This window comes from Tubulanus polymorphus, chromosome 2 (genome assembly GCF_964204645.1).
Source record: "Tubulanus polymorphus chromosome 2, tnTubPoly1.2, whole genome shotgun sequence".
Taxonomy (NCBI): domain Eukaryota; kingdom Metazoa; phylum Nemertea; class Palaeonemertea; order Tubulaniformes; family Tubulanidae; genus Tubulanus; species Tubulanus polymorphus.
This window is the reverse complement of record NC_134026.1, coordinates 6,882,735-6,896,131: the sequence shown is the minus strand read 5'-3', so window position 1 is coordinate 6,896,131 and position 13,397 is coordinate 6,882,735. Positions and strand designations below refer to the sequence as shown.

The window sequence follows — 13,397 nt, the reverse complement described above, 5'->3', positions numbered from 1 at the left end:
GTAAATAAACTTAAAACAAAAACAAAAAATCTTGGAGACTCGTGGAGTTAATAGGTAACCAGTTCCACAGTTGTGATTTGAAGTTAAATTGATAAGTTTACATTATCATTTTCAAAGTCAAGTTGAAATGTACATTAGTGAACTCTTCCAGCTTCATCAGGTAAATGACTGGATGTGTAAAATCATTTACCAGATGACGTATGCACAGTAGCGAAAGCTCGTACTTTAAACAAATTTAGGTAACCCATGGACTCTAAAACGAACCTTAGAACCTGTCTTCCCGTTAACTCAAAAATTATGTCATTGTTTTTTTGCGAAAAATGCACGTGCCAGCTGCATTTAAACTTCGAATTCCAAATTCAATGGAGGTTAGCAATGTATCTTGTACACGCTTACAACAAAAGAGAAGCCTCTCAAATGATCACCGAGTCAAATCTTGATCATGTTGGGAGGAGGTATGCACAGGGTGCCATAACTTGATTGACCACTCTGACAAACCTCCCTTCCGGTTAAGCATAATTATATGACACCATTCCTCAAATCTTACGATACCCCATAATTTCAATCTGACAACCTTAGAAATCGTATCTCGCGACTGTAAAACTGCAAATGGTGCATGCAAATTGAATACCGACCACGCAAATTATGATTACGTCACCGTCAATGGAAATGAATTTGGTTTCTTGTTACACGCGACTTCAATTCATTATCGATTATTATTCAACAATTGTCGCCGTTAATAAGAGTAACTATATTCAACAATCACGACTGTTGGTAAACTTGAAATTGAATTGACAAGATAACAATGGCGCACACTGAGCATCGTGTAATGTCTAATTAATCGAGTTCATTATCTAGGAGACGATAGGATCAGCTGCCCTGGCCCTGGTACCAATAGACAGGGCGGTGGAGGCCAGGTGAGAGACGGGCCTAGAATTATACGCTACCCGATGTTTCTTATATCCGTTAAGTTTTGAATTGCATAATTGATGATGGATAATTGATAATTAGGAATTCACGCTGATCGTTATCTGAACTCGGGTGGCATTGTTGTCCAAAACCATGCCATATTTTGTAGAGCTTGATTCTCTACGAGTTCAATGTTTAAACAATTTTCGAATCTTGACTTCATTTTTCAAATCTCACTTTGTCATTCCAGTATATTTATTACTGGCCGAAGGGCCAGTTTCGCGGTCACCGCTTAGTTTTAAGAACTTAGTTATAGAAACTTAAGACCAGTCTAGGGCCGTTTTGGGTCTATAGATAATCTAACAGATTAAGACTAGCCCCGAGGTCATGTAAGATCTAAGAACATTTTGGACGTAAAAACAGTCACGACTGTGCAACTGGGACCAGGTTATAAATCTTACCCTACACTCGACCTCGTCTTAGACATCTAGACAAAGATTCTGATCTTTTTAATCATTTTCTATGATTAACTTTTTTCCCGAATTCATTGTGTTGCTTTGGGCTATGAACTTCATATCCCCTGATAGGTCTAGCACAAGCTGCGGAAGGGCTTGAAACTCAATCAGACTAATTACTGGGTTCAAACCCGTAGGCAGCAATTTACAGCAGCAGTTTGTCATTTAAAAAGGGCAATTTTTCACGAGAAAAATGCAAAATTAGGTCAACTATTTATCTGGCTAATCGATAAGCCCAGCCTCTAGCCTAATCACAACACCACTGAGCTCTAGTGGTGGATAAGATTTATACGTTAGTCAAGTCAGTATGGTGGTGACCAGGCAGGTGTGGTGAATGATTGTCAAAAATGCACTATTCAGTAGCAGTACGGCACGGACTGGGTCACGGACGGTGTGGACTGGCCGATGCTCGGTGCAAACTAGCCGGCGGTCGATGTGCGAAATGGGTTGCGGTCGATGGACCCGGTGCCAGACGACTTCAGATCAACAACAAACGCTAGTTGATTGTATACGTCGAGGAGGACGACAAGCTGATAACTATTGTCACAATGAAGTAGATCCCCCGATGAGCTGCCGGCTGCACTTAATCATTGAGTTGTGTTTTAGGATCGCGGACCTGGTTCTGTATTCGCAGCCAATTTACTATTGTACTTAAAACGATACAATCACAAATTACAAGCTTTTTGCAACTATTCGCCCGATTTTACCGGTAATTACGCTCGCTCGCTGGTTAACGCTAAAAGTCTGTGTAATTCCTTTCAACAATGAAATGAAGGTTTTTTGTTGCTTACAAGAAATATTTCTTATGTTCAATTGTTCAGTATTTGATGCCGGAAGTGCTCGGCGCCACCAGTTTTCTTTCAGTCGGCACTTGTGGTCAGCAAAGAAAATCCATCTTGACTTCTCTTCAATAAACATATTATGGATAAAGTAAAGATTTACTTTGATCGCACTGAAGTCGTCGAAGCTGTGATGATCATTATGCTGACGATTTATCCAAATGAAGACTTACACATAGTTAGTTGAATTGGAAAAATGATAGTAAAATAGGGACGACTTCAGCAGTGTGACGACTTATCCAAATCCTGACTTATACTTAGAAATACAAATTAGGACAAAAAATTGTAAAAGATGACTTCAGTGACGACTTACACTTTGCAAATTGAATTGGAAATTTGAATTGGAACTTAAAAATAGACACAATGTCAGTAATGTGACGACTTATCCAAATTAAGACTTAGGAAACTGATTTGGAAATACAAATTGGCACTAAAATGAAGATGACGTCAGTAATGTGGCGACAATGAGTAAAATGAATTGCGCATACAAATTAGGACCCAAGAATAAAGACGATTTCAGTAATGTGACTGCTTATCCGAATGATATATCCTCATCCTTAAAATTTTAGTACGTTTAATTACAAATACACTAATAAGGAATGAAAATCGAGATGTCTAAATGACGACATAGCCGAGTTTGAATGTAGATGAAGTATACAATAAAAATTCAGAATTGTAAGATCGTGGATGGTTTCTATTTTTCTTTGGTGTCGGTCTTCAGTGTAATAACTTGTTGGATATTGCTTCTTCCATTGCGGGGATTAGACATGAAGAGATGATCAATATTTTTGCACCTGGAAAAGACTGCAGATTTTCTGCAAAATATTAACAACGTCTTTTTTTGTCAGGATCAGCGATTCTGTTTGCGTTGGTCTGGAAATGTCGATTAGTGCAGGAGCGAGTTGAATAAAGCCACGCGCCATTTCCCAACCTCGTCTAGCGGATCAGGATTTACTGGAAATGCTTGTGTTAAAATTACACCCCGATGTCAGCGGCGCAAAAGACCGGAGTGAACCTTCGATGTGTTTTCAGAAATGGCTCTTAATGTCGGGGACCAGATGCCGATAAGGGGCATGTCAGACTTAAACAACTTTTGAAACTGAGTACTTATAAATACAGTGGTAACAACGGACTTTTTACACCATGACACAAACGGACAAATTACAGTAAAAGAAATCACAATCGACTCTATCGGCGTGGTCTTTTAATCTATAACTTTGCGCCTAAATCTATTAAGCCTTTTTATAAGATTTTCACAACTGACTTTGAAAAAAAGATAAACAAATACAGGGGTGACAGGGGTGACTACAGACCTTTTGTCATCACCTTTCTAGTTATTAACTTTTTGCAGGCCTTGGAAACATTGAAAATGAACTGATTTTCACTCGGAATCAATCAACCTATAAATACTGTGGAGCTGGAATTTAAAGTTTTAGAATATCCGAAATGTAATTGAAAACTAACTAATTCAACTCTAATTCACAACTAGTCCTTTGTTTTTGCTCTAGTACAAAATACGTTTCGACAATTGCAATGAAAATCAAAGTAAATTGATCTATTGCCTTTATGCGTACAGCCTGAAGCATTTCAATTCCATACAGCTCTCTCGCACAGGTATCACGTAGGCCTATTTGATATTTGATATTTTCTGACGCTCCGTATCGATGATATTTAATATGATATTGATAATTGAGATATGTATGATATATTCAGTCGCTGGTTACTAAGAGAAAGTCGTCTGATGTCTCTGGCTACCGCATAATTACACAGATCATGAAGATACGATTTGAAATCGCGTCCATTATTCGGAAGATTGTTTGTTATTCAATACTTTCATTTGATTTCGTTGTTTTCCAAAACTATAGCCGCATAATTATGGATACAATTTTGTTTCGGACGTTGGTCAGGGATAGAATTTCGATTCACGACGGGTCTTCTATACGGTGGACCGGCTGCCTAGAACGTGTCACCACAAATCAGACATTGTCTCTATTATAAAGTCTCGCTGTTGTTGTGTTGATGCTTGTCAGTAATACCAAGGGACGGTTTTAGAGACAAGTCTCAATTTTAGCCCTTAAGGGTTGATAACTCAGTAGAGTATTAGTTAAGTTAACCCTGCCAGGTATTTGAGTTTGGTCTATAGAACTGACTACGGGTATTTTGCATATACAAATTATCATATCCCAGGGGTCACCTTGCTCAAAAACCGATTGATGTAAATCCGCGGTGTATAATTAGCAAAGTAACAATTAAGATTGGTTTAAGTTAACCATGGTGGAGTTTGATGAGAAATCCAAAGCTTAAAACGGTTAAGTTCGACTTGTCCTTTATGAAAACAGATTAAACACCACTTAAGCCACAAGCCACTTTACAGGCGCCTGCTCCGTATTTATGCCTTAATTTGATATTTCTTTATTTGTTTAAGTATTACATTGCTTGTATATGACATTCATAAAATGTCTTCAAAACGTTTAAGAATAAACTCTTTAAACTTGTGGACGTCGATTGGCGAGAAGTGGAGATATAGATCGGTCGGCGGCCAGCTGTTGGTTGCCATGTGACTGTCAGCGGACACGCTGTTACCTAGCATCAGCGGCGAGACAATGCTGCCGCAGCATTAGACGCAGATAACGAGCAACGTCTTTAAAACTAATCACTGATAATTAACGCAGCGTTCTCGACGTGATTAACATATCACACTTAATTGCACAGATATATTAATGAGCGACATCGTATTGCAGCAAACCTTTCATTATTGCGTAGTACATACAGTACTAGTTAACGGTATAGATAGTTGTATTGATTAACGTAGAACGTACGTGATTTAAAGATGAATTCGTCCGATAGTGAAATATCACGAATAATGTTTGATGAATTAGTAATTAAACATCAGCGCATTTCCTAATCATATCTATTTCATATGAATATCACGCATTAATTATCAATCAGCATGAGTTCGATGTAACTGAGCTCATAGAATACAACAGATATTAGAGAGAAATGCCGCAATAAATTCAGCCAAAGAAGAACAGTTCTTGAATAGATATAAATATAATATAAAATAGATAATTCGTATTTTATCGCAGTCGTACAAACTGAATGAGCTTTATCAACTCGAAGTAAATTTTTAATCCGAACCCCTGTAATGCTGTTATGTGTGTAATATACGTGTATGTGATAATAATGTATTTCTTTTTCTGTGCTCGAAATTTTGTGAAAATATGGAGCGATAAAGATAATAATAATGATGATAATACAAACTGGTCTGATGGGAAATATAATCTTACAAAATGATTTTTCAGATGGCAGAGTACTGAGGACTGCGGAATATGGAGATATGGACGAAGGATAGTTATATGAATTTTACAATGAAGGTTCATTTTCTGATTTTCGGCTAAAGACTATCAGCCATCATCAGACGTCTATACACTAACCTTATACTGAATTTATTGTGTGATTTCTTTCTAATATTCATTCAACACGGACATTGTGTATCTACTCGACTCACATCGTCATAAATTTGCAAATAAGTTGGATAAATGCTTGATTGTTTTGGATGGGGTATAGTTTTGGTTATAAGGTATATTGTCTTTTCTTTGGAGCAGGCAGTTTTTCTATTATGATTATACTACGAACTTGTATCCAGCGCCAATAAGCATCTAAGACGTTGTGCATAGAATTAAAATAAATCGAATTAATCATTAATAGAACCAAAAATTTCGAACAATGATTTTTTTTGTAAATCTCTCACTCTCTCTCTGAAAATGTGTCTATCTAAGGTACATGTTAATATGATTTCTTGTAAATCATTTGATTTGAAAATGTGATATCTATTCAATAGAACGTCGAAATCAATGAATTTTTCTAACGAATTATTACATTTTTAACGAAATTCTTTATGTTCCGTTTGTCAAAATCCTTTGTTGTTCTCTCTGTCGAGAGAGAAAGAGAAATAATAAGCTAGACAGACACTCGATTTAAAATTGATTTTGTAATCTTTTCGTCGTTTGTGTGTCGGCGGGCGGTTGTAGTTGGGATTCTTTTTTTAATTCGCGATAATAGTCAGACGACTACGTTCAACATATCATTTTCATAAAAACTGGTTTCTGAATCGTATCCATATCAATATACAACTCGTGCGCGTGTACATATATACATATACATATATATATATAGAATCACTTGTCTGGTTTAGTTAAGTTAGTTTATTAAAATCGCTTGAAGGGCCTCATCAAGAATCGTTCAATAGACAGTTTCAAATTTCCTACACGCCGCTGATTGCGAGGCCTTGTTTGATGCTGCTAGTTACACTCAGTAAACTACACTGCCAACACCAACCAGTTTTGCTAAAGAAGAAAAAAATGCCGTTGTAAAGAATTGCGAGGGTGCCCCGCGGGCAATGCGATACAATATAATGATAAATCAGTATCTACTTCTAATAGTGGTTTTATATTAGATAGCTGCGAGACACAACTATTCCACTGCCAGCGCTTTTTCGCTTGTCGTGTATTCATTTCAAATCCCGCGGCTCTGCCTCCAGTCAATAGATAATATATACCCAATTTACTCATAAGCAGAAGATCATACCGTGTATGTAGAGACAGCGTGTTATTTTTTTTAAGTAGTTACAAACTGTTTTCCAATTTAAACACATGTATTTCATGGCGGCCATCGATGAAACACTCGGAGTCCGTGTTGTAAAGAAAATATGAAATCACAGCACGCTAACAATAAAAGAAGAGTCCTAAATTTGTCCTTGAGCTAGTAGTTTATCCAAAGTTGCCTTAATAGACATCTTCAGGAATAAGTTTTTCGGGGATCGAAACACCCCGAGTGCGTGTTGTCAAGATAGTATGAAATCCCTGCATACAAGAATGAAAATGAAGTCAGAAATTTACTGGCTCTGCTTTAGCTTTGTTTAGTTTGTAACTGCTTCATGATTAGTCTCTTTGTTCTGGATTACATATATATCTGATAATTGAGTCATGAAACTATAGTATTGCTTAAGATGAATTCAATGATTAAGACCGTTTTTACTTTTAGTGTGCAGCGATTTTATATCATCTTAACAACAGGGACTCGTCAAAATGGTCTCCAAAGTAATATTCCTGAAGATGACTAAATTAAGATAAAGTCGAAACGTCGAAATAACTATTAGCTCAAGGAAACATTTCAAACTCATATTCTCCATTCTGAATTTGCATGGATTTTACATTATAGGCCTATATATTTGAATGAATCTATAAACATACGTATGATATAAACGACAATAAATCAAAAGGATAGTCGTTTTCCAGTAAACGAGAGAAGATAATTTGAAGTGAATAGCCCGTAATAGACTCAGGTGGTTAGAACGACGAATAGAAGCCATTCATCCAATCACGACAGTCGCTTTTCTATTGAACGTAATTGAATGGGCGTGGCTTCATGAGCGGCTACTTACCTGTAACCAATCGTCACCCGAGTTGACAAATCATCGCCGACGTATTTTAGGGTAGTTTTAATAGACACGACACAAAACTCGTGGACAACTCGCTGCTTCGAGTGGGTTGTTTAAATACCAGGTGTCAACAAGAGTCATTTATTGCAACAACTGCACACCGACTAACAACAAATCAACTGAGATAGCAGATGATTTCATAATCTCAGGACTATAAACTTTGAAAAATTGCGGACTAGATATTTGATTTAATAGAGACTACATTTGACTAGTCAGAACTTTCTCTCGATAACTCTACACGCTGGTGGTCAAGCGGAATATGTCGGATTCTAGTGATAGTAAAAGAGGACACAGTCCCACCCCGGTCGGGACGGATACGACAAAATCGGCGCTCAAAATATCGCCGACAACGCCGCAGAAACCGGCGTCAACGGCGAAATCGTCGTTTTCGATCAGTTCGATTTTGAGTAAACCTGATCATCATCACCATCGCGAGAAAATATCGCCGATAAAAGATTCAGAATCGGATCGGGCGGAAAGATTTAACCCGTTAAAGGTGGAGACGGCGGCCGCGGCGGCTGGTTTGGCGTTACACCCGGGACTTCATTCAGCTCTTCACGCTCAGTATCTAGAAGCGACCCGACACCTTCCTGGTAAACCTACACCGTGGTACCCGTGGTTTCATCCGAACCCCTATCTACAATTACCCTTCGATCGTAAGTATTCTTTGTAATCATCATAACTACAAAAAAAATATGTTCTACATTGAAGAAAACTAAGAGAGCGGTTTTAAAAACTGATAGAATTGAGTCGAAATGTCAAAACTCGCTCAGTAATTCATTTTGGGTTTTTTCTCAAATATTGTGGCCTTTTGGCGTGAGAAAATGTTCAGTAAAACCCTCCTAAATACATTCAAGCATTTCCCTTACCAGGACAACCTGCAAAATAACATTATCCAGCCTCAGTTATGACTAAATATATATGATATCACTTAAACGAATTTGAAGAAAAATTTTAGTTACGAAAATGCCTCATAGAATTAAGACTAATCGTCGCCACTCTCTTAGTTTGTTTTGTGGTTTTTTCAAGCAGTCACCTGTCTATGGACACAAATATTTGTAACGTTCTTTTGTGCGTCTTTTCTGTCGCGTCGACGGTTCGTGTCACAGCGAACGAACGCGCAAAGAAATACGAGTTATTTTCGAATTTTGAAAAGCCGTTATCGGTGGTAGAATAAAGCATAATTACGCGTAGGTAATTAGCAATTAGGTAAATTGTATTTCATGCGAAAATCGTTGAATGAGACGTCGATAAACAAAGGAGAATTGTATATGACAAAATTAATATTTCGGTAAATTGAGTAATATGTCTGAGTAATTTATAGTTTGGGGAATACTGCTTGAGGCGATTCGTTAAAAATCAATTCTAATATTTGTGGATGTCATTTGCCTCGGTTTCGCTAAGCGCTCTCTCTCTCTCGCAGCCCTGAGACGAACAGATTCGAATTTCAATTCCAATGATTTCATATCGTTATCAAATCGGTAATTTGAACTCATGTCTATTTTGCCCGGAATCATTCATCCCCCCCCCCCCCGCTTAAAATGGTTAACCTTTCTATACAAGATTTCCGCATCAGAATTATACATTTTTGGGTATCAATTCGATGTGGAAATTCGAGAGATTTTCAACGAAATAAATTGACCAATTTGCTACCGTGATAAATGAAAACGATTCATTAGTTTTCAAGGCTTCAACTGCATGACAGCAAATATTTTGTTCTTGTATTATCAAACGACCGATTATATTGAAGATCGAAAACTGAAAATTAAATAAACTGACGTTTCAAGTTGAATGCTTCCACCCTTCGCAGATATATTTGAAAAAGAACTTTTGAAAATAAATCAGATATTCATAAAAAAAAGCTTATAGCGTGAAAACTTTTTCAAATAGATAACTGAAGATGGATAAAAGTATATCCGAAATGTCAATGTAACATATATATTAGCTTAAATATTAAGGGTTTTGTGTATACAACAGACTGCTAATTGTCTTAATTGATTTCATTGTGTTGTTATGGTAGATGCGTTAACAAATACAAAACTGTTTCTATCAACCGCTGTTTTGGTATCGGAGCTGTTAAATCAACCTGCAGTGGATTGTTTATAAATTTCATCAGTTTCTTCTAGAGTAAATTGCGATAAATGAATTCGCCCGCAATCGATAATATAGACCTCGTCAAGTTAATTTACAATATCGAATTCGGTACAAATTAGATATAATAGATCAGTGATAGCGCCTTCGAGCTATTGATCCCCGATAGACTTCGGATAAATTAAACGTCATTACCGTAGTATTCAGACTTCACAAAGAAGACTCATAAATTCGTACCCTAGCATAGATTTCACTGGTCTTAACCTTATCTCTTTTAATGACTAAGGAAGTTTGCCTATCATTAGTAAATCATAATACTGTAAAATTCATTTTGCATTTAGAAATTATATATCATATGATAAAGAAATTATGCGTGGTTTCACGCAAATTTTCTTTATTGTAATAGCGAAATACAGGAGACGCAGAGAATTGATTGAAAAGTTTTTCAGCTGTGGAAATGAAAAACATGAAATAAACTTACAAAGTGTATTCCTAAAAGTGGACCTATCCGTCTTAACCTTCTCACATTAAATAACGAAAAAATAGCAGACCAACTGAAGTAGATATTAGGACATTTTAACGAAAAAACAATTGAATTTTTACCTAAATAGTATAGACGCTTATTCGGATGTCCATCGTCAGGTGGAAAGAAATAATTAAAGCCCAATTGGTCAGTTCAACCCTGAATATAGATACCCATGACTTAATGTATTTCACACCTGACTGGTCTGAAGAGAAAGAGTCCGAAAAGTCGTGTCTCTAAATAACTTTGACTTTGATAGATCTTTCAAAATCTTGTATATTTAACAAACTTGGAAGTGGATTTTTATTTCATTTTCTATCGGAGATTTTTTACGGTTATTTATTTCTATCAAACTCTTAATATCTATTTGTATATTGTATATTTCAGGACCTCCTCAGCCGGCTGCAGTCGCTGCGTTGCCTCCATCTTCCCAAACACAACAGCATTCTCACCCCCATCACCCGCCACCGGCCGTATCACCGGCCAGCTCTGGACCACTTTCTCCGGCATCCACAGACCCGAACTTACGCGACGATAAAGACTTATTAATGGACGATCAGGATGAGGAGATGGACGATAAAAATAACGACGAAAACAGCGCGAACAGCGGCAACATTTCAGACGATGAGAAAAATAAAAATCGCCGCAAGAAGAAAACGCGGACGGTTTTTTCGCGAAGTCAGGTTTTCCAGTTGGAATCGACATTCGACGTGAAACGGTATTTATCTAGTTCTGAACGCGCCGGTCTGGCCGCGTCGCTGCGACTCACAGAAACACAGGTGAAAATCTGGTTTCAAAATCGACGCAATAAATGGAAACGACAATTAGCCGCCGAACTGGAAGCGGCGAATATGGCGCACGCCGCGCAGCGCATGGTTCGAGTCCCGATTTTGTATCACGATAACGGAGGACACTCGTCTAGTGAAGGGTCTCATTCGACTTACACGTCGACTGTTCCGGCCCTGCATCCGATGTACTATCAGCAGGCTTATTCGCATATATCAGGACTAAGGCCCTCGTTACCCAGCATTGTGTGATCGTAAATGTAAGTCCGAAAATAACTATGATAATAAATTATATGCCAAAGATATTATTTAAAATATACGAAGACGGAGACCTTTTTTGTTATACGGTGTTTAAAAATGATTTATTGTGCTAAAATCAAACGTTTTTGTCTCGAAGCGAACGTTGTGTGTTTGACTGACTATGTTCGTGTTATGTTTAATAAAAGAGCGATTGCTAATCGTCGCTTTTATACGTGAAAATAAATGTGGATTCTAGATAATCATTTAATTTATAATTATGAAAAAAAAAACAATGAAGACCTGGTAAAATGCTCAAATTTGATAATATAGATTGTAGTGATCTCGTCACCCCTGTGAAGAGTAAAGCAGTAAATAGTTTATGACAAGTCATGCAATATTAGTCTTTTTATCGGTAGATATTGTCATGATTAAGTTATTTTTCCGTAGCGCGCGGATTCAGATATTTATGTAATCTGTTCGTCTGAAACTTACGTAAATACGTGATAATTCAATGACGTGTTCTAAGAGCTGGACATCCAGATAGGGATTGGTTTAGGTGTTGAAATTAACAGCTCAAACGATTGGGAATTCCGATTAAGTTCCCTTCATCTCACTCCCACGTACGTGTTCTTAAACTAAAATTTCTTTGGTTTAGAGGAGTACGTATCTGATTTGATGTGATATGATTCTATTTTCATAGAAAAGTTTTTAAACAAAATCAATGAACGAAGCAGATTGCGGAATCCTATAATGAAAGACTGCTTCGAAATCTATAACATTATATTGGAATCCAAAGAAAACACGTATTTCAACTTATCGCGATGTATATAACAAGCCCTGGGGACACAGTTTCTACGATAGATTATCAAGACGATTACTATGGTTTAACCATATCAATTCCATTCGTTTAAAAACGAATCGACAGAAATCATTAATTCATTATCAATCTAGTCATTTGTAAAATTTGTATATAGGACTATGTGTATATATACATGTTTTTGTTAGTAGTTCGTTTAACTTAAAATGTGGGCTTTATGTTCCGTTGTGGAAGGGAAGAGGGGGAGGGAGAGGAGGGAGAGGGGGAGGGGTATCTCTATCTGTCACTGGTGACATCATACAATATATGTTGGGCTGAATTAACAGTGAGTCGCTGTCGCAGTGAAACTTTTGAAAAAAAGAAAATCTTTAGTTGGTTTTATTTTTCACTTGTGATTTATATATGATATTTCTATGTTTCTCGATAAGGTGTTCCCTATATTCCCCTGATTATTTCTTACCTTTCCCGATTATCATTTATATCTGTTTGGACGGGTGTCCGGGGCTGTAGACTGTCAGTCGAGGGTATAGACTAGTGACCGGGGCTGTCAGTCGAGGGTTTGGACAGGTGTCCGGGTATGTCGACTATCTGTCGAGGGTTTCGACGGGTGTCCGGGTACTGTCGACGGTCAATCGAGGGTTTGGACGGATGTCCGGGGACTGTCGACTGACAGGCGAGGGTTTCGACGGATTAACCTTGCAATAATCGTACTCCAAGGATTATTACACATTGCGTGACTTGTCATAACGTTACTCCTGGATTATTATTTATATATGTAATTACTTATAGTCATGTAATATAAATTATATCCGTCTAATGATGATTTGTAATAATGTAAGATACTCCTCGATTACAGCAGTATTCTCTCTCTCTCTTTCTTCTTTCTTCTTTATCATGACGAATTATTATAAAATTGTAATTACATTAAAAACAAAAATATGACAAAATTCGTGTTTCTGTAAATAAATGAATAAATTAACAAATAAAATGAACGAATATGAATATATTGAAAACAACTGTGAATAGAAAAATAAAATCTAATTGAAACAAATCATTTAGTTTTGATGCCGTTTGATGAAAGTTCTGGACTCAGTTCCACGGTTGTGAGATAGAGCCCTTAAGTGAAAGATTTTCGATGAGTTAGCTCTTGAGTAGAATCCTAGCTCAAACTGGATCCG

At 37.1% G+C, this 13,397-nt stretch overlaps 1 protein-coding gene across 1 annotated transcript; it reads left to right on the top strand.

The window, feature by feature from the left end:
- Positions 1-8,022: 8,022 nt before the first annotated feature.
- Positions 8,023-11,414, top strand: LOC141898351 (uncharacterized). The gene is made up of 2 exons (XM_074784205.1): positions 8,023-8,419; positions 10,765-11,414. The coding sequence occupies exons 1-2, from the start codon at positions 8,023-8,025 to the stop codon at positions 11,412-11,414; spliced, it is 1,047 nt and encodes a 348-aa protein (XP_074640306.1).
- The last annotated feature ends 1,983 nt before the right edge of the window (positions 11,415-13,397 follow it).